General features: G+C 34.2%; 1 protein-coding gene across 1 annotated transcript in view; it reads right to left on the bottom strand.

Annotated features, from left to right (window-relative positions):
• The window catches only part of SLC30A9 (solute carrier family 30 member 9), a 38,267-nt gene that overhangs the window by 11,488 nt on the left and 1,596 nt on the right, over positions 1–25,183 (bottom strand). Inside the window, exons 2-15 of the mRNA XM_083834970.1 lie at positions 24,563–24,739; positions 21,674–21,736; positions 18,844–18,943; positions 16,981–17,073; positions 16,483–16,565; positions 14,747–14,805; positions 13,907–13,974; positions 10,824–10,926; positions 7,450–7,505; positions 6,034–6,169; positions 5,592–5,631; positions 5,079–5,150; positions 4,483–4,590; positions 3,028–3,193 (exon numbers count right to left, since the gene is read on the bottom strand). Of these exons, the coding sequence (XP_083691096.1) occupies positions 3,028–3,193; positions 4,483–4,590; positions 5,079–5,150; positions 5,592–5,631; positions 6,034–6,169; positions 7,450–7,505; positions 10,824–10,926; positions 13,907–13,974; positions 14,747–14,805; positions 16,483–16,565; positions 16,981–17,073; positions 18,844–18,943; positions 21,674–21,736; positions 24,563–24,739 (1,324 nt within the window). The remainder of the gene's footprint in view (positions 1–3,027; positions 3,194–4,482; positions 4,591–5,078; positions 5,151–5,591; positions 5,632–6,033; positions 6,170–7,449; positions 7,506–10,823; positions 10,927–13,906; positions 13,975–14,746; positions 14,806–16,482; positions 16,566–16,980; positions 17,074–18,843; positions 18,944–21,673; positions 21,737–24,562; positions 24,740–25,183) is intronic.

Consider the following 25,183-nt stretch of genomic DNA (forward strand, 5'->3'; position numbering starts at 1 on the left):
AATTAAATATAGATACAGCAAAAAAAATCATCATATCAAATATTAAAGCAGATTAGAAGAACTATCAGCTTATTGGTAGCAATAAAGAATTTCTAGCTCCAATCACATTTGTACAGCAATACTGTGGGACGCTACCAAATCAAAACAGTATTAACTGGAGTAACCTAACTTGCATCAAACCATCTTATCACACAAGAGGGTATTTAAGGTAACGGATGTGTTTCAATGAGGGTTATTGAAGGGAATTCAAATCCACGAGATTAAAAAATGTTGAAGATATATCGAGAGCTAAGAAAGAAGATAAAAGATCTGTCAGACCCTAATTAGATGATAACTTGATAACAGAATTCAGTGGAATGATGAATATTCTGTAAATGCAGACAAAAATATCTACCTGCTCATAACCTGTCCAGGGAAGATAAGACCATAAGTCAGGGGGAGAAAATCACAATTCAAAATACAAACATACAAGCTAAAGCTTAAGTGACAAAGCTTGTGGGTGGCTAGAACATGCTATGAGCTCAAACTAAGGAAAAGAGCAAGTTTCACACTCAGGAAAAATTGTCAAGAAGTTCAAATTACAAGTTTTGAGCCATCAGTAGTAATTCTTCACGTTAAAAAAAAAAAAAAGGATTTTACAACAGAACAGTAGCACAATTACCTAACAGCTGTTACAATTAATTAAAATTGAGGATGAAACTGTCACCAAAAATAGTTGACGCCTAGGGGCCCATGATTACATTCCATAAAAACAGGATGAGGAGTCTGTACCAAATCATACATTTTATCTCACAGTTCCAAAAACTTAACCTCCTAACATTTCAGTTAAACTGAACACAAAGATTTAGGCACCAAAATGTGTGAACAAGAGTTACAAATGGAATGTTTATGTAGCAAAAATAAAATAAAGTAATTTTTCAGCCAAGAATAACTGTGAAAGACCATTCTAGCTCACAAGTTAAGTAAGGGCTACAGCTAGAAATTATTAAGCAAAATGAAAAGGGAAAATAAATAACCATTAGTTTAAAAAAAAAAAAAAAAAAAACAAGAGAGAAATTGTCCAGGAAACTGATAGGAGTGAAAAAAAGCAATCACTGTTGGTGATACAAACCAAGTTTTATTTTGTTTTGATTTTAAATACAGCAGACACAAAAGATAACCTGGAAACAAGCCTCCTACTAGATGGAAATGACAGAACTACTACTAATGATACAGAGTAGGTAGAAACATGTAATAAGCATCATCCTCTTAATCTGAAAAAAGCTGAACAACAAACTAGTTCAAAAAACACTTATCTTAGTAACCAAGAAGCATACTGGACATTTAAAAGAAAAAAAATGCTTCTAATTCATCAGGCTCTGTAACTTGTATTTGACAGTCAGAAGAACTAGGAATAACTGTGAAAGCCAATTAATTTTTTATCTTGCAACACTAATGAGAGTGGGGAAAAAGAAAGATTAACACTGTGCAAAAATTTAAGAATTACAAATAAGACGATCCATTTCATTAAAGACAATTTCACCTGACAGCCAAAGGCAAAATAGTGAAAAAGGTGGAAAAAAATATATATTAAGAGCATTAATATCAGTCATTAAGGCTTTAGTAAATGTAGGTCTTGTCAAACAAACTCTGTAAAAAAAAATTCAAGATCTAGCTGAAAAACAGATTAGCAAGAGAGATAATTTATTTTAGTACTACAGCAGTTAGTATTGTCTGATGAATCAAATAATTTATAATTAGTAGTGGAACACGATGTTCAGGCAATCCACTGATGGAATAGTAGGTTATGAATGGTGATGGCAGGGGAAATAAAAATCAGAGCCTCTGGATCCTTAGGTCAATTTGGATCTAAAATATCTTCTGATAAATACTAAATGATTCCCCTTCATATCAGGTAGAAAACATCTAAAAATAAAGATTGCAAACCCTCTCTGAAAGAACATGAGAGGACCGTTTTGAGAAGCAGCAACTGCAAAAAGGAGGATTGCACTGAAAACTCACGTATAGTCAGTTCCTTACCAAGTCTTCATTTTCTTATTATCCTATGTGCTTCTTCAAAATTGTTACTTTCTGTTATAAAAAATGCTTTCATCAAGAAGGAGATAACTAAATCTGCTCTGTTCATAAGTTATAGCTGCCTATAAAAATGAATATAATATAAATAGTGTTTGGGACAGGAATGATTTCAGGATTCCAGCCTGGGACAAGAGCGAGCCAACAATCTGTGTACTTTGGATATGGAATTTGGGAATACTTGAAAGAAACTAATTTTGTTTTGTTTTTCCCCTCCATAACTCAGGAATGACCACAAATAATAACAACAAAAACTAAAAAACTGTAGATGATTTACTTGGAAATACATTTCTGACTAACGATTAAGAAGAAAACAAAATTAGATTACTCTAACATTATTAACCTTAATTTAGAAGCAAAAGCAAAACAGCTCCTGAAAAGCATTTAAACAATATTTCAGATTGCGATGAGCTGTAAGTTTTTTATTTCAAATTACAGATATCCAAAGGAAGAGAAATTAGCACTGAGTTCATTCTGTAATCATCTAACATGCAGAATCTATTATAACACTACTGCAGCACTTCATTGCCAGCTGTAACAGAATCCCATACACTGAATGTTAACAGTAACATAGAATTAAAACATTTAAGTATTATAAGCTATGAAAGCAACATTGCAGCATCATTTCTGTTTGCATTTCATGTATTTGAAGTTACTTTTATATTTGTCATGACGTTCTCATTAAGTCATGTGACAATTCTGGTAATTAATGTAGCTTTTGGAACATATATGCAATTTTATTTCAGCTGTGGAGCATATGAGAGGTAGAAGCATGCACTTATTACATTTTTAGCATAGAAGTTAGTAAAAATTAAGTCTAAAAATCTCAGTATAGAAAACTAAAAACAATCTCACCAAATTTCTCTTATATAAGTGCTTGAATGATTTTTTTAAATGTTATTTCCCTGCTTTTTGCTGTTCTTAGTAGAGTTTTTGAATTATAAAGATTCTCACCTTACTACAGGATCACTTTCCAGTAATTCAGTAAGTCGCTGCAGCTGTTCGGGCTGAATGGATCGTCCCAGCAGGGCTTCAGTGTTAGTGTAGATAAGAAATGCTGACACAGTTCCTAACAAAGTTCCAACACCTAGAGACCCCACGCTGTCATAATATGGGTTTCCTAAACAAGACATCTCAAATTAGTTTCAGAGAGCATTTCTAAAACATTCCAGATAATTCAGATTTCACACTGAAAGGACTACACAGTTTGTTTGGGTGTCTTGTTTTGTTTTTTGTTTGTTTTGACTTAGGTACTAGCAATTCTTTACTACTGAGGAACACAAATTTGGAAGAAAAAAAGTTATCTTAAGAAAGTCTCAAGTCCCTCCTCTCACTCAGCTAGGAAATATCATACTCTCCTTTTTCCTGCAGGACTGACGAGTAGTCTTTTCAGTTTTTTGGTTTTCTGGGTATAGACTTTATGAATATACAATTCTATAAATGTAAACGTAGGTAGTAGCACAATCAAAAGTCTTTGCTCTTTTATCAGTAAAGCAACATTGTTTTATGAAAATAATTATATAGCCATTACTGTGATGGAAGACAGAACAGATTTCCTGCATGATTTTTTCTACCAATTCAAACACTTGCAATTACTAATCATTCCTGGAATACAGTATTTATATAATGGATGTTAAACATGTATTTACTGAAATTCAGATTGGTAAAAGGAGTACTGTATTTTTAACTTTATGAAGGAAACTAGAGATTAATTTTTATACAGAGGTCTTTTAAAAAAAAACTTGCAACTAATTCATTGAAAGCCACAAACATAAAAATGCCATTTCTTTAAAAAATGATTAGAAGAAAAAAGTCAAAACCTCAAAATAGGTAACTAACTAATCTTTCCTCTATAAAATTTAACTGTGTAAAGACAGACTTTGAATCAGTTGCCATACAGATCATTCAACCTGCACAATTTGGGTTTGCCACATTGTTCAAGAACAGTTATTAAATCAGAAGATAACGCTAACACCACTACGTATCAAAAGGAAGGGCAGAACTGCCTCCTTAAATCCTCCCTACATGCATGTGGGGCTGCATACCACTGAATAAGGAAGTTCAAATTATGTAATACCACTAAGTCATTTAGATACGTGACTATAATAAACATACTTTTAAAATATCTTAGCTTGTCCAGTACAATAGCTTAAATGGAAGCTAGTTCCATTTGCATGCAAGTACTCTTTCAGGTTTAATCCCATCAACAACTGACATGAAAAAACAAATACTTTTTATTTTAAATATTTTAAACTCAAACTACTGGAAATCAGATCAGAGAACAGCATAGTACTGGAAAAGCGCAGAGCTCTGTTTAAGTCAACCAATATAAGCCAAGTAATTTGTGTTCATATAATGCACAGGAAGAAATTAATATTCAGCTTGCCTCAGTCTGAGGCAGAATTTTACCTGTTAAGGAAGTCAGACCCATACAGGTAGCAGCTACAGCCACACTCAGAACTGCTGCAGCATCCTCCAGTAACACCACATTGGTACTCGGATCACGACTCTGAACAACTGTGTAAACAAAAAAATCACATTGCTTTGGAAATCTTAGCTTTACTATGTTACGCACAGTACTTTATAAGCAATATTAATACTATCATATTAAAAGAAAAAAAATCCATAGGTATATAGTTGTAAACTGAATCTTTACGTGTGCTCACGCTTCTCGAAAGCATTCATAAATACAAAGAGCAAACCCTGTGCAAATTATGGAAACAATTATGGAAGCTTCTCCAAAACATTTGAAAAATGTAAAGCAGCATTTATCAAAAAAAAAAATGAAATTACTTCAGTAAAAATATTTAATTAGTGCTACTTAAATCAACAGGTTTTCAGCTAATTTGTAAGATGTATTTGTTACTAGAATAGAGAAAATAGATTAATAAAACAAGGGGAATTGGGAAGGAAGAAGAGACAAAATGTTTCTATAATAAAGCAACTACTAGTAAATAGATTCTGTTTTAAATAACCACATACCTTACTACTATAACGACACATACCATATTGATAAAATGACAGACCCTTGGCTCGAGCACTCCTGCGGATTTCATTTATAGCGACAAGAAGGGTAGCTGAAACAATACCAATGTAATTGTTGAAAACAGTTAGAGGCAAAAAAAAAAAAAAACACCTTGTTTTCATTTTGAAAGGGGGGATCTTTTATTTATATCATAGCAACCGATTATCAAGAAAACTCATACTTGGACAAAGCAGAAAGTAGCCTTCTTTTCTACACAGATTTCTTAATAAAAATCAGAAGAGTTACATTCACTGACAGTTAAATACCAAAAAGACATTCTACATATACTTTCAAATGATGCATTCTTTAACTTCTAATTAGGTAAGATTGATAAGGAAAGTTTTCCCACTTCTTTTGTTCACCACAACTGTCACCAACAAAGCTCAGAACTTTACTGTTGTGTAAGCAAAGACTAATTGTTACTGCAGTTATTCACGGTGTACTCTCAGAGATTAAGAATACTGAAATAAAAATATTTCTTGGAACTACATACCTCCTTCAGATACCAATGACCCTGCTAAAATGCAATATGCCTGTATGGAAGAAAAACAAAAACACCTCTCAGTTATTGTTATATCGATATTTGTACAGATCTCATCACCACAGACTAGCCAAATGCAGCAATTCTAGAACATTACACACCATAAACAGAAACAAATGATCCAACAACCAAACAACCATCAATATTTGAATTATGCAATATAATGTAAAATAGAAAAAGATCTTAAGGAGGTGAGAAGGCAAGATGAAGAGTTTAAAGAATGGCTAAAATTTAACAAGATTTTTTTTTTCAAAACATTGTCATTAAGGATGGTTTAAGTTAATTGTGTTAGGACTCAAACTGACTCAGGAAGTGAATTTCAAATGGTATCATTACTTTCTATTAAGTCACCAGTGTCAAGTACAGATACAATAACAAAACGAGATTAGCTTACCCAGAGAAGAGATTCTATAGGATGAGGGTGGAGTAAACCCATGATCCCATGATACCAAGAAAGTCCTGCACCCATCATGAAAATGCCCACCCCACTGATCAGGGAAGCAATATAGCGCATGTTTGTGAAACCATACCTAGATGAAAACAAAGAAAATTATTTAGGAAAATAAGTTACTGTATCTCTGCAGACATATCTACAAGTTTTTTCCCTGATTTTTTTTTTTACACATCTTAGATTATCAAGACTGCACGTCTACTTAAGATAACAGGTGCTAAATCCAACATAAAACATGAAAAAAACAAGGTATTTGAAAAATGATATCTAATACATACAAAGACATCAAGAATAGGTATTTATTTCCTTTTTAAATAAGCTTTTTATATAGCAGTACTAGCTCTTGTGTGGAGACTAAAGTTTTTTGTGACTGTAAAGAACATATGCAGCTAGTCTGCATATTTTTTTTTGATACTAATGTAAAGAGAAGAAAACTTGTGAAATCTTTGGGTAGTTCAGTTAACTGCAAACCTTCAACATTTGCAGTCTTTATGAGTAATATTACTTCACCTCTTCCCTCTAAAGTGTACCTGTATTCTTTTTCTAATATTAACTGCTACTACAAACAGAACGTTCCTTAGTAACATTTAAAAAGCAATAGTTTGAAAGACAAACACTAAGGAAGACATGAAAAACTTGAGTGGAAGGAGATGCAAAGAATATTTTGACAAATTTGTCATCAAAACATTTTTCAAATTACCTGAAGCTCTTAATGAAGAGAACCCTTAACTAATTCTGTAGATCAGGCATATAATGAACTATTGCTTACAGTAAGAATGATTTGCCCAAACACATGAAGTGTAAAGCATGTTAAGACCAAGAGAGTATCATGGAGACTACAGCTTGTAATGTTCATGATGCTGTAAGAATATATAATTAAAATCCCTGTTATTCAAGACAAAAACAGTAGTTTAAGTCAAACACATCTCCTTACAATACAAGTAACTTCCTTGCAGAAAAGCACTTTGTTGAAAATAGATGTCAGGGATGATTTTTTTTTAATGTTGCTGTTCACATGAGTAATATCTACAAAGTAAATCTATTCCTTTAAGTTATCCATTGGAAGAGGCAGAAGAGATCAGAATAACTTGAAGGAATAAAGCCAATTAAAATAGTACACATCAAAAAACATACCACAACAAAAATCATGAAATATAACATGCATCAAGCCACTGAAGCTAAAACTCCTGCAGTTTGACAGAAATCAGCGTTCTTACTTTCTTTCTATCATAAAAGCAGAAACACTGCATTTCTGATCAATATGAAATGGCACATTTAAAAAGAATAAGTTGATGCACAAAGAACTCATCTTACTCCTATATATGATTACTGAAATCATTATTTACTCCAAAAGCTTACGGATGACTAGGGTCAGGTGTCCTTGCAGACTGACTGATGCCCAAAGCTAGCAATGCCTATATAGGACAAAAAAGAAAAAAAAAGTTGAAAAAAGATTAGAAACATTTGATTTCAACTAAACTTGAAAGAGAAATAAAAGTAGAAGCAATGTGCTGATTTACAAGTGCTTTCTTACTGAAATTTTATTAGAGCGGGAATATAATCCTCAACCCTATAATCAATATATATAATATACATATCAATCCAATAACCCTCTCCCCACCATGAAAATTGTTAATTATAACTTTAAGATTTTAGAATTGTGACTACATGTCTACTACATGTAATCACAACAGTTATCACTGTGTAGTTACACGTTGTACAACATTACATGTTGTACAGTACATGTAATCACATGAGTTGTCACTGCTTCGGTGTGAAAGAATGTAGTTCTTCAGGAAACAAAACTATTTTAATAACCCCCTCTTGAAGAGGGATTATACAGAGCCTACAGTGATGACGTATAATTTTAAAGCAATAATTTCATACTGCAGTTTCTTTCACTACTGAACTTCGTGTTCTGCAAACTGAAGAAAAATAACATTTTGAAGGAAGAAAAAAACCCTTGCTATCTAAGTGGAATATCTGGGCTATTTAATAAGGCATGGATTAAAATATTGATGCAGTAAATTACAAATCTAAACCTCAATTTTGCAAGTACATGCTTTTATTTTAGGAATGTGAATATATCTAAACATAATAAGAAGTATTAAAATTGAATAAACGCTGTAGGCTTTGCAGTACGCAGGCTGCTTTGATCCAGCAAGCTTTCTCCTGTGATTTCTCCAAAAACCACACAGTTAAATATTTGAACAGAAAACCAGCTTCACAATGGAACCTTTAACTTTCACATTTAAAAAACTGAATTGCTTTTCTACTTGTAACTGGTAGAGAATTCCACTATCAAACTTGATTCACCTATACATCAACGAATTTGGACAAATGAAAATTGCATGCTTTAAGGCTGTCTCCCCATAAATTTCCTAAAGTATTTTCAGTTGAGTTAATAGCATCATTCTCTTCACTTTACAGCTGGAACAACTGAAAGGTTGTCTAAGACCATTTACAGAAAAAATAAGAAACATACCATAAGTTCTCAACGCAGTCTTTCCAGACCAACAAATGTACTAAGTATAAATGAAGTAGAAAGGCAGCCCGAATTATGTTAAAACGACTGAATTCTGACCTAAGGTTCTGGGCGTTCTTCAAATTTAAGGAAGCGTAAGACAGTTCCATTTTATAGCAATCACAAGCTACCCAAGGACTCCCTTTGTTTGAACTTCAAGAGGGTTCCAGCCACTCATCTTCAAGTACTTTGTTTCCAAAGACTTGCTATATCAAAAACAGAAAAAAGGATTCCCTCTATACTAGGATGAAGTGAGATTTCAAGGTCTCCTGATGTATGTCTCAAGCATGCTAAGGAAAATAGTGGAAAAGTCAGCATTAATTTTGTCCCCGCACACCGATATTACACACCCAGCTCTGAGTCTGCACACCACCTTACCAAAGTAAGTGTGTCAGATGTGGCTAGTCGCACTGCGTGTAGCCACTAAGGCAGTCTAGTAAAAGAAACCAAGATGCTCAAATTCTCACCATTCTTTTACCAACAGATGACTAACAAGTCTATTATTCTCTTACCATACCTGACAGGAAGAGTATTTCAAGTTAACTTTTTAACAAAATAATATAGTGGTATACTTTGTACGTCATCTTAGTTTCAACTCCCACTGATGATCCATGAAATAGCTGCATGAAACTGCAGTTCTACTTACTACAACTTCTCTCTTTCAACTTGCTTCTAAAAACCTTTCAGAATCTACATTCTGACTTGCCTCATTCTTAATAAAAAATTAAAACACACAATTTAGTTTCTGAGGTATCAGGACGCACACTCAATACCACTTTAAGATGACAAATACATCATTCTTGTCTGGGACATGCAGGAATCAAGCAGAGAGGAGTGAGCACGTAAACCAAATCACAGGCATTTGGTTCTGAAGCTGCTTCCAAAAGATAAGGCTGGTCACATTATGCATATGCATTGTGACAAACAAGGTTAAGGCTATTTCCTAATGTTTGCATCTTTGAGTAATATTTTAACCCATTTAACCTTTTTCAGTGCACTTTCATTCTGTTAGACAAAGGGAATATAAGTTGCTACAGAGGTAGGGAACAATGATTTATATGGGGGGAAAAATAGTAGCTTAAAAGAAAAGAAGTAATCAGGGGGAGGGGGACAGAAATGATGTAGATGTATTACAAATAGAATTACATCAGCAGAAACACTAGTCCAAATATTAAAACCAGTTTTATATATAGTTACATGTGACTCTTTCTAGACTCTGCATTTAAGGCTTCTAGATTAGGTCAATTATTCTTTTGTTAGTTTATAAACTCTTCACATTACTGACAGTAGTATAAAGAACAAAAGAGCAGCCACATAAGCCTGTAGGAATCACTAATAGAAACCACTGGTTTTGGCAACTAAATGTGCAACAGGGTAACAACAGCTTGGCACTCAAACTGTGGAACAGCAGGAAGAGCTCTGCATTTAGCAATGTTTCTAAGTAATGTGCATTTCTGACAAAATGTGCCTTCATCTGTCTACAATTAGATAAAAACTATACATAATAACATTTTGTTTTAAGTGAGATTTGCCTTTGTCTCCAGGAAACTAAAAAAAAAAAAAAAAAACAAGTATGTGTCCACTACTTGTACACACCAGAGTACATCTTGCTCCCCTTGCATGCCTGCGTAGCTTGTCACACTCTGGGCAGGCTTTGTAATCTGTATTACTAAAACCACAAATTATTTAATAATTGAGCAACACACACAAACACTCTCTCCCAGGTGTAACTGTTCAGTTAAAAACACTTTAAAGGAACATTAGATTAAATATTAACTTTTTCTTCTTAGATCGTATTACTAAGCAGCACATAAACCATACAAGTCAGTACAAAAAAAAAACAAACACAGGTATTTAACAGGAAGAACAATGTAAAAGACATATTACACAGCTGAATCTGAAAGTCATTTTTAGTAAGAGTTGCTGCTAATAAACTCAGAGTATCTAGGCTTCTTTTCCAGACCAACATCATTTACATTCTACCTTTGAAAAGAAAAAACATCCTGCCATTCACTCAAATCCTTCTAAATAAAATGCTGCTTTCATTTCTCTGGTGTTTACTATTTAGACATTTATTATAGGCAAAATAATGAACACTAGCGAACTGAATTATCGCTTTTCAAATGTATTACAGCTACTACAAGTAATTATTTTGCAAGAATAAAGACAGATACAAGTGCTAACTTAAGCAGCATAGAGAAATACTCACCTGGTTGCATGTGTCTGCTAAAGAATGTATAGCTTCCGAAAACATACTTGCAGAACCCGTGTAAACCCAAGCAAGTAGCTTAAAGAAAAAATTCAACCCATTTCTGAAAACAAAGAGAAGAAATAAGCTAAAGAACACCAGAATATTTGGTCTTTAATATTTTCAGTAGAAGCACAAGCACTTTATAATCATGCATTACCTGCCAGCAAGTAGTGAAACTAAACATTAGTTCATTAGAGACCTGTACAGGTAGATAAGGCATACACATGTTCGGCATGTTTACTGTGTTAAAAAACCCTTTCAGCAAGCAAAAAAGGCAAAGATATACAATTAATTTTTCCAAAATCTTTACTTTCTAAGCAATACTGAATAAATTATACTTCCTAAAAGCTACCATCATTTTCACAAGTCAGAAAGACTAACTGCCTATCTATACATGCATCAAGCTTTTCCCATCAGGGAAAAATTTTCCCCTCAGTGGAAGAACAGCCTTAACTTCCTTCTCTCTTACTTCAGTCCTTTGCCTCCTATCTAGCCCCTCCTACTACTGGAGTGGAAAGTTTCTCACTCCAATCTCAGCTGGAAAATTCCTAAGAGGAAGATGCCAGACAGGAAGATAATGCTGTAAAAATTATCAATGGGGCTTTCTCCACAGACATGCCCAATGTGCCTCGTCAAATATTTTTTAGGTTAAAAGATCACTGGAGTAAGCATTATGTTACGGTGTGTACAGAGCTGAGTAACTATTAACAGTAAAATTTAATTAATTACATTCTGATAATGGATGTTTGAAGTGAGAATTGGTAGGCTGGCCATTTCAGTCACAGTACAAAGGAAATCAGACCAGAAGATATCTTCTCCTCTTTCCCTTTAAATACATTTCAGTTTAGATTACTGGTGATTTTTAAAAGTATTCAAATTACATTCTCTTAGAAATATGTGTTAACAACATGTTGCAACTGCATTTTTAAACAATCACACATCAAGAAATGATATTCAAGGTAAAGATACACAAATCCAGCCCTTTGCCATACACCAAGTTACACAATTGGTTAAACAATGCCCATCCCCAAGGTCATCCTTAAAGAATTTCTACAGGAGTATATGAACTTCTTAAAGAAAGAGGTAGCAATCTTTTCTATATCTCCTTCCATGCAAAGACCTGAATATGCTTTACCATATTTATTTTAGTCTCAGGAGAAAATCTTAACTTTTACCAAAACTAGGTAAAGTCTGAAAAATATTTACTGCAATGATTTGAACATCATGCCAAGAAATAAAATTTAAAATCCAAACACTACTACTTCTAAAATACACAGCATTTTTCAATAAGCCTCTCTTCTGCACCCAGAAAATAAGCAGTTTTGTTTAAAACAACTCTTTGCATTTGTGTTCCAAAATCCATAAGGCACACATTCACCAACAAAATGAAAAAAAATGCTTTTTGAAGTGTTGAAACAGATATGCAATACACCCTCCTTGTTGTCAGAAGTACTGCCAATTTTAATGTAAAGTCTAAATTTAGTTGGTAACTTTAAAATGTACTGAAACATGGGGAGAATCAGAGTTTCTTTGAAAAAATACAAAAATGCAAAAGCAGATCAAAATCTATTCAAATCAATTTTTTTCAATTTAACATTTTAAATTACAGTTAAAACAAATTCAAATACAACTATCCAGAGAGAACTGTAAACTGGAAAAATTAAAGAACATTAATACTTCTCTTTATACATTTAACATTCTGAATTTGTTTCAAAAATAACCATGTCAAAACCCCGACAGGCACACAGCGAGCAGGAATTACAAGGAATTGAGAAATATATATGGTGAATTGTATCATCGTGTGACTGTCTGCAGCAGTTTGCCTTACAGCAAAAGATACCAGTCTGATTTACATAACTATTCTTGTCTACCTACATAAAGTATTTATATCTTTGAAAAAAGCATAGTAAAAAAAATGTCAAAATTGAAAATCAAAACATTCAGATTCATTATGGATCTATGAAAAAAAAACATTTAGGTTCTAGATTTGAGAACTAACCATATTTCGTCATAGCTATTTCCAAACAAGCAGCAACTTGTCATCAAGTATTTGAGAACTACAAGAGATCAAGAGATACTGTAACTTCTTAAGAAAAAGAAAAGTTCCACAGAAAAGCTGTGGAACATCCATACTAGCAGTAACTACATTTTTTAAACTTAGAAATCTTGGAACACTCAGTAAAGTCAGAAGGAAGTTTTCAGTCAAGTGAGCATCATGTTTTTTCCTTAGGCAAAAAACATGTAGTTTTGTAGGAAAACTTCCGAGATATTTCTTTCTCGAAATCTTGTTTCTCATCACAAAAAAAAAATACATAATTTTTCCCTAAGTTTCTATTTTGCTCTTTTATATTGATAGTATCTTAGCAAATAAAAACTTATATAATATATATATATAATAAATTTTATTATAAATATTTACAGGTGTTATAAGATGCAAATTCTAGCCATTCTGAATTCTCCAGCAATCCTGAGAAAAATGTAACATACCTTTGTCTATTTTGTGCCAGATAGTATCTGTGTTCATTTGCTTTAAATCAGGATTACTAGTTTGATTATGTTTCATTCAAATTGTAAGATGTGTGAAAAGCAAAAACCTCCTAAAACATCCCCTTATCAGTTGAACAGGAAAAGCACTGAATAACACCAGAAACAGAAAAGGGAATCATTTTCTGTTGTTATATGGAAGATTGTTTAAAAGCCTCCTTTCACAAGGGAGCAAGAAAAAGAACGACTTTAAATGTCTGCCTCTTCGTGTCCTTCAAGATGTAGGGCTTTACTTTAATAAACTGTTTAGCTTAATCATGTTCCAAAAATTTGCTCTTCTCTAATCAGAGTTAAAACATCTCTCATCTCCATATATTGATGAATATATTTACTGAACATCTTTACCACCAACAATGAATAAACAAATCTATTAATTTGAGTTACACAAAGGTACCTTTAGCTTGAATACACAGACTGTTGTTTCCTTTACCAGGATAACAAAAAAATCAATGTTTTTTAATACTTGCATAAACAAAACTTTTCCTTTTTAAACTTACATGCAAATAGCTACCATTACCACTTTCCCTGGTCCCTTGAAAAACATAGCTGCTGCACTGGAGCGTGGCTGTATAAAGAAATAAGAGATTATTAAAACAAGTTACTAAAACAAAATAACCAAATCTTGAAGACATCATGAAGTATCTACTGAACAAATTATTACATAAAATCTTTGCTTTACACAGTATTGCAAAAGTGAAGATAGAGCCCTTGAAGCCTACTAATTAATACTGAATGTTCACCCAAACTTCAGTGGCATCTTATACATTACTACAAATGGATGGCTATAAAAAAAAGATTAACAACCAACAGAGCCTCCAGCCTCCACCAGGGGCCACTGCAACCATAACGACAGAAGCCAGCTGTGCAGCAGAAAGATGAAGAAATCAATCTGCCATGACAGAGTACCAAGATCTAGGGAATACGTCTGCCTAAGTGAAGAGGAAAGGCCAAAAGTAATGCACGGTGCAGAGCAAAGCACTGGTGTGTTTGTTTGGCTTAAGAAATCTATTACAGTTTAAAATCAACAATGTATTTACTACACGTTTACAGACTATAGGTAGAACCCAAATGAAGCAGCAATTTTGTTATTAAGGCAATTGACAAAAAAACTTACCGGTGGATTACACCACCAGAGTTGGAACTCATTTAAGCTGGCAACCCATTTACCACTGCATTACAATCAGAGATACAGCTGGTATATTACAGTCAAAATAAATCTTCCAGTAACATTCAGGTAGTTATGCTTATGCAACTGTTTTGCAACTTTTTTTCCTTTGAAAGGTGTCTAGTATATCTCAAAGCATTTTTCTTGCCAAAATCATTAAAACAACTCTTACCTTAGTATTTCCAAAGAACTCTCTGTATTCCTTCAACAGCCTTTGGTTTCTAAATAAATCTGCAATAAAAAATTGTTATCATGAGTATTTACTAGTAGCTAGTAGTTTCAGGAACGTTTTTTCCCATACAGCAGCTAACCTCAATTAAGAGCAAGATGGTCTTACCAAATGAAAATATTTTAAAGGGATATATGTTTGTGAAAAATTCCTCTCAATATTGTTAATCAGAAATACATATTATGTACTTGCACAAAATGCCAAATATAATTTGCTATGATCCCATACATTGTTTCCATTTCTGCCAACAAAGGATTACATGCAGAGGAAAAAATTAAAAATACACTGTTTTGGCTAAAGCTCTTTTTGGCCTTTCAGTATCCCAGGGTGGGGTGGGGTAGGGGAGCAACAACACCTTTAGAACAAAATCCAGGTATTCTACTGCCCCTACCTCAACCTTTTTTGCCATGACGGGGAGAAGGGAGGATGTTTCACTGCAAGTCTCTTAATTTCAGTATTTTTCCCATCCATGTATGGCATTCAGTAACTTCAGAATAAACACAGGTATACTACAGAAGCAAGAAGCTGTAGTCCTACAAAGTTGTACAAAATACTATGTACAAAATACTCTGAAACAGCCAGTGGAGTACAAGGATAGTCTGTACAAAAAGGAAGTTACCACTTACAGTATACATTGTTTCAGAATGCTATTATGAATAAGTAGCATTTTATTTTTTTTTAATATATTTTTTTTTGTATTATGCTCAAGAATTATTTTGTTTTACTATCAGGAAGTTCCAGTTGCAGAATTGGGAGAAAGAGAGGGAAAAAGACCTTTAATTTTTAAGTGCATAATTGGAATAAGTACCTTGAAGAGATATTACCTCTCCTGAGATTTTAACTGTCCAGACAGTCCAAAATCCATTAAAAGCTATACTGATTTGACTGTAGTTGCTATTGATGACAGTAATTATTTTATTTTAAACAAAAGGATGACTTTTGCTTAAAATGATCTGGGTGTTTTTTTCCCCCCATTCCAAAGCAGAGACAAGCTGACCTCATTTCAGGGGAAAAATAAGGTGGTAAAGATATTATATCAAGATTTAGATTGGTTTTATGCCTTCTGAATATTCTCATTAAGAAAAATCCAAAACCATTTAAGATGTTTATTATTGTCTAAGATGCTCCCCTCCCCAAAAAACAAAGTATGACTGTAAACCTCAACTGAATGCATTTGCTTGCTGTATCACAGAATTAATAAATTATAAGATAGTTAATAGATAATAACTGCATAGATAACAATGTGTTACACTAATACTATGCTATAAAATCTTTTTGAGTAATTGGTAATTTCAAATTTGTATGTTCTCAACGAAATAACACACTCACCATCTAGCGGATTTCCAGTCACACTTTGTTGTTTACACTTGAATTTGGGGGTTGGTCTGTTCTCCCATGTGCCTGGTGACAGGATGAGGGGGAATAGGCTAAAGCTGCACCAGGGGAGGTTTAGGTTGGATATTAGGAAGAACTTCTTTACTGAAAGGGTTGTTAGGTATTGGAATGGGCTGCCCAGGGAAGTGGTTGAGTCACCATCCCTGGAGGTCTTTAAAAGACGTTTAGATGTAGAGCTTAGTGATACGGTTTAGTGGAGGACTTGTTAGTGTTAGGTCAGACGTTGGACTCGGTGATCTTGGAGGTCTCTTCCAACCTAGATGATTCTGTGATTCTATACTCACTTTCTCTGTACTTGATCTCTTCCTCTTTGCGTCGTTTTCTTTCTCTAGCAAGAGCCTCTGGACTACCCCAAACTTCAAGAGATCTGCACAGAGTAAAAGTACCTTAACAATTGCTCTACTTATGCAAGATACACTCTATAAAACAAGAGACCTGTAACTTCTTTATGGTTTAACTGCATTAAAAATGACTTTCCTAAAAACAGAACATCACATCATTCTTTCGAACAAAGAGCCACATATTACTTTGCAGAACAAAAAAAAATGGGAGAGAGGATGCACGGGAGAAGTTTCTCATCTTTGGACACAAGAAACATACCTTCCAGTTTTATATATGCCATGTAACTGTTACAAAAATAAGGATATAAAATGTGTTCAGATAAGAAAATAGAAAACATTATTGCCCTTTTACATTGTAAACCAGAGTTTTAAGAGTTCTCTCTCTCATATAATGCATTTTATTAAATGATCCAAACATTTCCTTCATAAAAATGACCTTACTTTGCCTCTACATCAGACCTCAGGTACACAGTGAAAGTCTCAGTGTCATCATGTGGGCTCCGTCGTTTGATTTTCCTCAGCTGGTCTAAATCACTGAGGAAAGCAGAGAAAGTTTAATGGAAAAAAATGCGTATTATTCTAATTCTACTTTTGTATCTTCCACAGTTTCATTATTAGTTCACAGTTTCATTATTAATTCACAGTACAAAAAAAAATGAACTTGTTTACTTGAGCCAAACAGGATAGATACAACACATAAAGCAAGCTGTCTATAGGAAACTATTGAAAACCACTTTGTTTTCCACAGTCAGAGGTGTAAATCATGTCCTCATACTATGAACTATCATACATGGAAGACAGAGCAATAAAACATTTCCAGTGAATGATCTGAATGTAATTGTAATATACAAGTTGTACAATATACATTGTTATGTACAAGTTATACAATATACATTGTAATATACAAGTACTCAATAAGAAGGCTAACAGATTAACCCTTCTAAGTGAATATCAGAAGTCACATGACATGAAAAGTTAACAAATGCATCCTTAAAAACTACACAAAACCAGGGCAAGCTGCAAAAGGTGGGAGATAAAACTACATTGGGGAGCAGATAATTCTCTGTGCTGATCTACATATTAGCACATCTACATTTCATTTAGAAGCATCTTTTTGTATTATTATTTAAAAACAGACAAAAAACACCACCAACAAAGAAAACAGCAGAACATTTCATTTTTAGACTAAAACTAGATTATTTCTTGGGCATTTTTCTTTTTTTGGTCAATTCAGAAAAACTTTATTACTGCAAAGTATGCCAGTTCATAGAATCACAGAATGGTTTGGGTTGGAGGGGACCTTAAAGCCCACCCAGTCCCAACACCCTGCCATGGGCAAGAACACCTCCCACCAGACCAGGCTGCCCAAAGCCCCATCCAGCCTGGCCTTGAACACCGCCAGGGATGGGGCATCCACAGCTTCTCTGGGCAGCCTGTGCCAGTGCCTCACCACCCTCACAGTGAAGAATTTCTTCCTAATGTCTAATCCAAATCTACACTCTTTCAGTTTAAAACTATTATCCCTTAGTCTATCACTACACTCCTGATAAAGAGTCTCACACCAGCTTTCCTGTAGGCCCCTTTAGGTAGCAAAAGGCCACTCTAAGGTCTCCCTGGAGCCTTCTTTTCTCCAGGCTGAACAACCCCAACTCTCTCAGCCTCTCTTCATAGGAGAGGTGGTCCCCTATGAAGCTTTACCAGCCAAAAGGTTAAAAAAAGGGGGGGAGGGGATTTAAGCATAACATCATTGGATTTTCCATGGTTTGGTAACATATGCTACACATGAAAGCTGGGGAAGAACAGTGACAGCAGAAAAAGTTACGAACAAAGTCACTAAGCCTTTAGATTTAATATGGGTCACACACAACATGCATCACGTCCGACAGGCAGCTCAACTGACACTACTCAGTAAGACTTCCTGGCAGGAATGACACACAGTAAAAAGACAGTAACTATGAATCAAGGAAAAATAGTTAGGTTGCAATGAACCAGGTTGTATTTTATCTCAAATTACAGACCAGTTTCTAGTGATTAGCTGCTCTAGAGGCAGACATTCCCTAGCTAGGTTTATGGTCATATAAATATAAGTAAATTAGTTTAAGAGGCTACTACAGAGATAATGCAAACTAAGTGCGAGCTCCCAGCCACAGTTACGCTTAGTAAACAAGAGCCACTTATGACTACGTATACTGCAAAAGCTTTGGGAAAAAGTTGCTGAGCTAAGTCGCTCTACAAGCATTATTACTTTTGAAACACATACAAACAAATATTCACAATTTAAATTTCAACTTAAATCCACCATACCTGGATTTGAGACAAAACTCATTTATTGCTCTGACTCCGGTGATGAAGTTATTCTGTGTGTATTTTGGTCCATACTCTCTTTTTTTAAGGACTGCTTTCACTTAAAAACAGAAATAGATGAACAAGTAAGTCACAGACAGAGACTAAAGTAGAAATTTCAAAGAGGTAATTCAGTCTGACAACAAATTGTGACAGCTCTAAGTGGATTTCTGAAAAACACTGCTTGTCAGTGAGGCAGAAAACTTTCAAGAAGAGACAGAAACGCTCACAACTGTGTAAGTGCATAACAGTAAAATGATTCTACCTCCAAAAATGCTACTTGCAGGGTTGTAGTTCAGGGCCCTCAAACATCCCACATACTTAACTGTCAGCTATGCATCCAACTTTAATGTCAGGGATGGGCTTGGGCTGTTAAGACAGCATTCAAGTATGGCAGTTTGAAAAGCTTTGCTCTGGCAAATAAAATGACAAAGTACACTATTTCTTTCTTCCCCCGCCAATATTTACCTGTAGAAGTTGGAATTGTTTAAGATTTTTAATCTTGCAGACCACAGAGAAAACTGAGATGGCTGCATATGCCACTTTGCTCAGCTATTATTGTCAAAATTAACACAATTAATATTAGATGTTTATAACAATTAAAAAATGTATATTCTTCATTTATAGTTCTTTGCATGTGTAGAATACATACTGCACCACATTTTCATGCGTAAGAAAGGATACCACACCTATTCAGAAACAGATAATAAACTCTGAAATAAATGGAATTTTAAATCTATGCCTTTATTTCCTACATGTCTGTAGGTATATATCTTTGTCTTATTTTCAAAAGAAAGTCATTATATGCTTATTTCTGTTAAAAGAAGACTTACAGCTGCTGAAAGATACAGCATAAAGAACACATCTGAAAACAAAAAGATGAAACTTTGCCAGTAAGAAGACTTACAAACACATGAATTTCTTGTGTATCACAGGATCTCAGCCAATATTTTCTACAGCTAGTCCAAAACGTCTCATGAAATCATAGAATACTTACAGCAAGTTATTGCATCTAAATACTGAGAAAAAAAAATCCCACAATTTCACATTTTCTTATTTCTGTGCTTTGAAAGCTTAAAGGCAAAATATATTGTCTGACACTCTATAGATACCAACATTTACCATAATAATATGATTTCTGTCATCCAGTTTGAATTGTGAAAAATTGTGTTAAAGTACTTGAGTAATCACATTCATCATATGATGCTCCTGAGCAAAGATGACATCAAACTGGAGATTTCATAAAACAGTCCATTATTTGCTAAGTTTAAAACTCGATGAACATTTTTTTAAACAGGAAGAATGCTTCCCTCCTTTTCTGATTTAAAACATGGATATACACCCAAAGTATTAAACCTAGTATAAAATAACCTGTGGATTTATCAAACACTAATGCACCTTGCAGAAACACAAGTAAGTTTCACTAAAATAAAACACTATGCAACAGTGTTAGAATGGTTATAACCCAACAATCCTACCCCCTAGTTCAAATAATTGCCTAAAATTGATGATGAAAGAGAGAAAAAGAAAAATCAACTTGGTATTTCCAATTGAAGGACAAAGTCCAATAAAAGATTATGTAAAAACAACATTATAAATAGCACAGGTTTTTTAAGATTAGCGTTCCTTTAAGAATAAGCTTCTACATCACAACAGCACCTGAAGACTAGAATTCCATTTTACAGACAGAATCAAAATCTTTAACATAATCATTCTTGGTTGTGCGTCTATAACGTACAGAGACAAAACCCTCTTCTCACCAAAATATATACATATAAAATATATAAATTTCACAGTCTTACTCTAATTTCTCCTGTCCACCTTGTATGTTCCCACTGCCTTCATGCACTAAGTGACAACAAACCCGAAGAAATTAACATAAGGATGCAGACAAAAATGCGTGGAGAATAGGAGACACCGACCTCACCTTGTTAGTGAGGAGCAGGAGGATTTGATGTTTGTTTAAACTATGGAAAAGGCAGGAAGGAATTTTGATAAAACTTACTGCATGCTAAGTCAGTTTCAGTTCAGAGGTATTTTAAAGGAGTTTAAAGAGAAATGGCAATTTCTGTTTTGATAAAGTTCCTTCCATTCATAGGAGACTAGTAGTGATCAAAAGCACGAGAACTTACAGCATAACTCTCACAATAACATAATAAAAAACAAATTAAGATAACAGTGAAACCAAGCATGATAAGTTACCAACATGAAAGAAAGATATGCTCTTGTTTATATTGTTTCAAAACGTAAATGGATAAAAAACGAAAGCCTATATTTATTACAGGCACAAACAGGGACACTACAGGACCCAGATTAGGCTGTTCATGTGGTCAAAATATATTTAGAAACAACACTGATTAGATTAACTCAGCAATAAGAAGGAACAGAGGAAGACTTAGAACAAGGACTAAGTGAAGCTCAAGTATTCAGCTTAGCCCCATTAAATCTGAGATGGTGAATGGACTTGCCTAAAGAGATGCAAGAACAGATTGTCATAACAGATGAGAAAACAAGTTTGTCTTTTCCTGACAAACACATCAGCTGAAATGAAGTAATTAAAAAAAGAGTCATAAAAGAGTAAATAGTTAGAAGTAACACACCTATATCCATTTTATTCAGGAGTCATTTTAAAAAAAGTAGGCACCAAACAAAGCTGGCATACAAACACTTATAAAAAATGTTATTCACACAACTTTTTACACAGCTGAACAGAAACCAGTTGCCCTACACACTTCTTTTTTGACTACTCATCAACAGCAACAAAGTTTTGATACATAAAGTATTTCTTTACCTTTTACTTGGATTGGCTCTTTAAGGAAAGACTGCTTTTGATCTGCATTGCTGGTACCTTGTCCTGTAAAATAAAAAAAAAGCTCATGGCAAATATGAAAATACCTTATTTTCTTTTCAGCAAAGAGTTTCTTTGACATAAGAATATAGCTTAATATTGCTTTCCATGATGATACTAAAAAAAATTTGCTGGATTTCCAACATTTAAAACTCTTAAAATATGAAACATGAATAGTAAAAAAAAATAAGTAACAACAAAAGACATTTAACATGGTACTGAAACTTCTAGCAGCTTCAAAAGAAGTCCAAACATGCAATGTATTACAAAACGTATCCTGAATTTTTAAACTATTTTAACACTGTACTTATAATTTGGGACAAATTTTATGCAAAATTTAGACTAATAAACATAAAGAATTCTACACAACTTATGATTGCTCATCAGCCAAGTCTCATAGAGCTTTCAAGCTGTAATTCAATTTTAAGGGACTGAAACTATTTAACCTAGAAAAACCTCACTCTTTAAAATAAAGAATATTTAAACTACAACCCACAATTCTTATGTCACAAATTTGAGTTATATTTAGCACAAAGTATTTTAGCTGTTTTGGAAATCTGACGATATGACTCCAAAAGAATTCAATAAAATATTATTTACAACACTGTGAACTGAATTTTAATATCTGAAAATTAATAAATTTTGGTAATTTATTTTAAAGTGGTAATTTGGTAAAAAGTGGTATTTGGTAATTCATTTTAAAGTGAAGTTTTTAAGTAGAAATTTGAAGTACAACATGATAATTTGGACAAATACCGCATCCTTTTCTCATATGACTTGACAGAGCTTTCAGAACAAAAACCTTATGATTTAAATACCTTGAACCAACAAACACCTTCTTTTGTGCCCTAACACTATAGGTTGGCCACATATCAAGTCATCAACAAAATTGAAAGGGATGTTAAAAAAATGAAGATTTTTTCCAAGCAGGTTAGCGATAATTAATGAGCTAGCTTAACATGATACTCAAATTGTGCAAAGGTCAGATATTCTTGAAGCTTGGACTCCATAACTATCTTTTCATCAGGCAATTAGTTATTGCCCTTACAGCAACTGAGGAGTAAGGCTAATAGCAATCCAAGTATATTTTCTTCGGAAACTAAGGGTAAGGAAAACACTTTCAAATGTACAAAACTGATCTTATTACACAAGAAATAACGTTAGACCCCCTATATGAAGCACGGATATAACAATATGTATCCCAAAACAAGCCTCAAAGCAATTATCCTTCTACACATAATATCTCCGGGGGCAGTTGCAGGTGCACTTGCCAGCCACCACCCTCAGGAAAAAGGGAGTTGTCCAGGTGGCCACTTGGTGCAGTTCCACTTAAGGCTTATACATGATTTATGGCCACGAGACCACAAAGGACAGTATCTCTCCTCCAGCCACTGCAGAGACAGTGAGCAGGATCAGCTTGAGGATCCATCTGAACCCCAGCTCCGGAAAACAAGAGAACAACTCATTTTTAACAAAGCAGGCCTAAACATCATTAATGCCAACACAAGAGAGGGAGTAATCAGATAGGGATGGGAGATGGTGGGAACACTCCTTCAGACAACAGTCACCAATTATACAAGCTTAAAGCAATCACAAAAGCAATGGCGCTAGACTATTTGCACGTGTCCGAATTTCAAGAATACCAGTAGCTGTACATTAAGAACCCAGAAAATACCAACAACCACAACCGACTCTACAGCCTTTTGTGGTATTTAGGCAGGTATCTTCTGCAAGATTCTCACCCTCTAGCAGCCACCTGCAGCTTAAGACTTTCCAAGAAACATAAATGGTCTGAAGTTCTGTCCTCTTCTAAAATCCAATTACAAACTTCAGAAACCATATCTAGTTGTTACGCTTCGAGCAACATCCAAGATCTGTTGTACTTCCAAACATCAGAAAAATAATACTTTCAGCTGACTACACTTACTAGCTTTTAAAGACTAGCTTTTTAAAGGCTGCTGCAAAGCCTCAGGAATTTACAAGTTACTAAAGTAAGAACTTAGACCTGCCAACATGACAGCTAAGGAGAATAAAATGTTATTGAGTAAACCACTTAACTTTAGACAAAAGCACACCAAGCTTTTTTTTTAAAAAGCATCTGTAATCTCCTGAGCATGCTAGTCTTTCAAAGATGCATCTATGCAGTCCTACACTCAATAAGCACAAAAAAAATAGAGGATGCTAGGACGGAGCAAGGACAAGACAGTTCTAAATTTCTTAAACACCTAACTAGCACAAGATTGACAAGAACATGATTGGCTGCAAGGATGGTCAAGTTATGTCCATTATATCAAGTGTTTAATGTGAATGCTGCAGGTGTGACAGCTGTCACATCAGAAAGGTCTAGCAGGAGAAACAGCTCAACCTCCTTTCAGCAGTCACCTAAAGCCTGATGCAGAGAAGTCAAAGTGCTCAGTATTCACCCTCATTCAATCTTTATCACTAGTTCATTTAACACAACAAACCTGCAATAGTACAACAAAAATTCAAGTAAGCAATCAAAGTGGCAAAAGAAAAGCGATGCATTCCCTTTGTTATCCCTTCTACTATCTAATACCTGCCGACATCCACACATTTTTATCATCACAACTAAGTTTGATTAACTCTAAACTTAAATCTTTTTAATAATGGAATAACAAAGGAATAAATTTCAGAATTCCTTACCACTTGTGCATTTGAAATTAATATACAGATGCCAAGAAGCATAACATGCTAAGAATTCTGCAGCTGTAGTGTCACACAGTGGAATTAAAAAAGTATCAATTGTTACATACATGATTTTTTTTTTTTTACATTTATACGAAAAATTTCTTGATTTTAGTCCAGTATTACCTGTTCCGACTTTGTGCACAGTTTCTTCAGATGTTGGTACATTTTTATCTTCTGATCCAAGATCTTTTTTCTGACCATTGGAGGTATAAACTCTCACTTGACTCATCAACTGCACAGGCAGGCGATTGCATGGTAAAATACATGGCAGACTCACACTTTTCATTGAAGCTTGCCATCCTAACAGGGGGAAGGAAAATAAGACTTTTCAGACTATCATTTTGAAAGGAAAATGGAGGGAAAGTGGCCCAGAAACACCAACACAGGTTATAGAAAGTTAGTGGTTAAGTACTGACCTGTGCTTATTTTACCCGTGTTTAGGATTTACAAAACAGGCACACAAACACAGTACACTTCCATTGCCTCCCTTTAAACATCCACTTTTAAAATCCCATCTAATGCCAGTTTTTTTCCCCTTTATACAACCTGCTACATACCTCTAGATGATCTTAAGAAAAAAAAAAAACTAAGCTATTTGATTAAGATTGGCTTACTGATATATTGAGTACTCTTCTAGTCATACTGCCTCAAGATCTTCAAATAAAATTATAAGTGAACAAACAAACCACTACAAAAGGATTAGCCAGTGTTGCCGTTTCATTTCACTGTGTACCCTCTGTACAA

Source organism: Anser anser (genome assembly GCF_964211835.1).
Source record: "Anser anser genome assembly, chromosome: 4".
Classification (NCBI taxonomy): Eukaryota; Metazoa; Chordata; class Aves; order Anseriformes; family Anatidae; genus Anser; species Anser anser.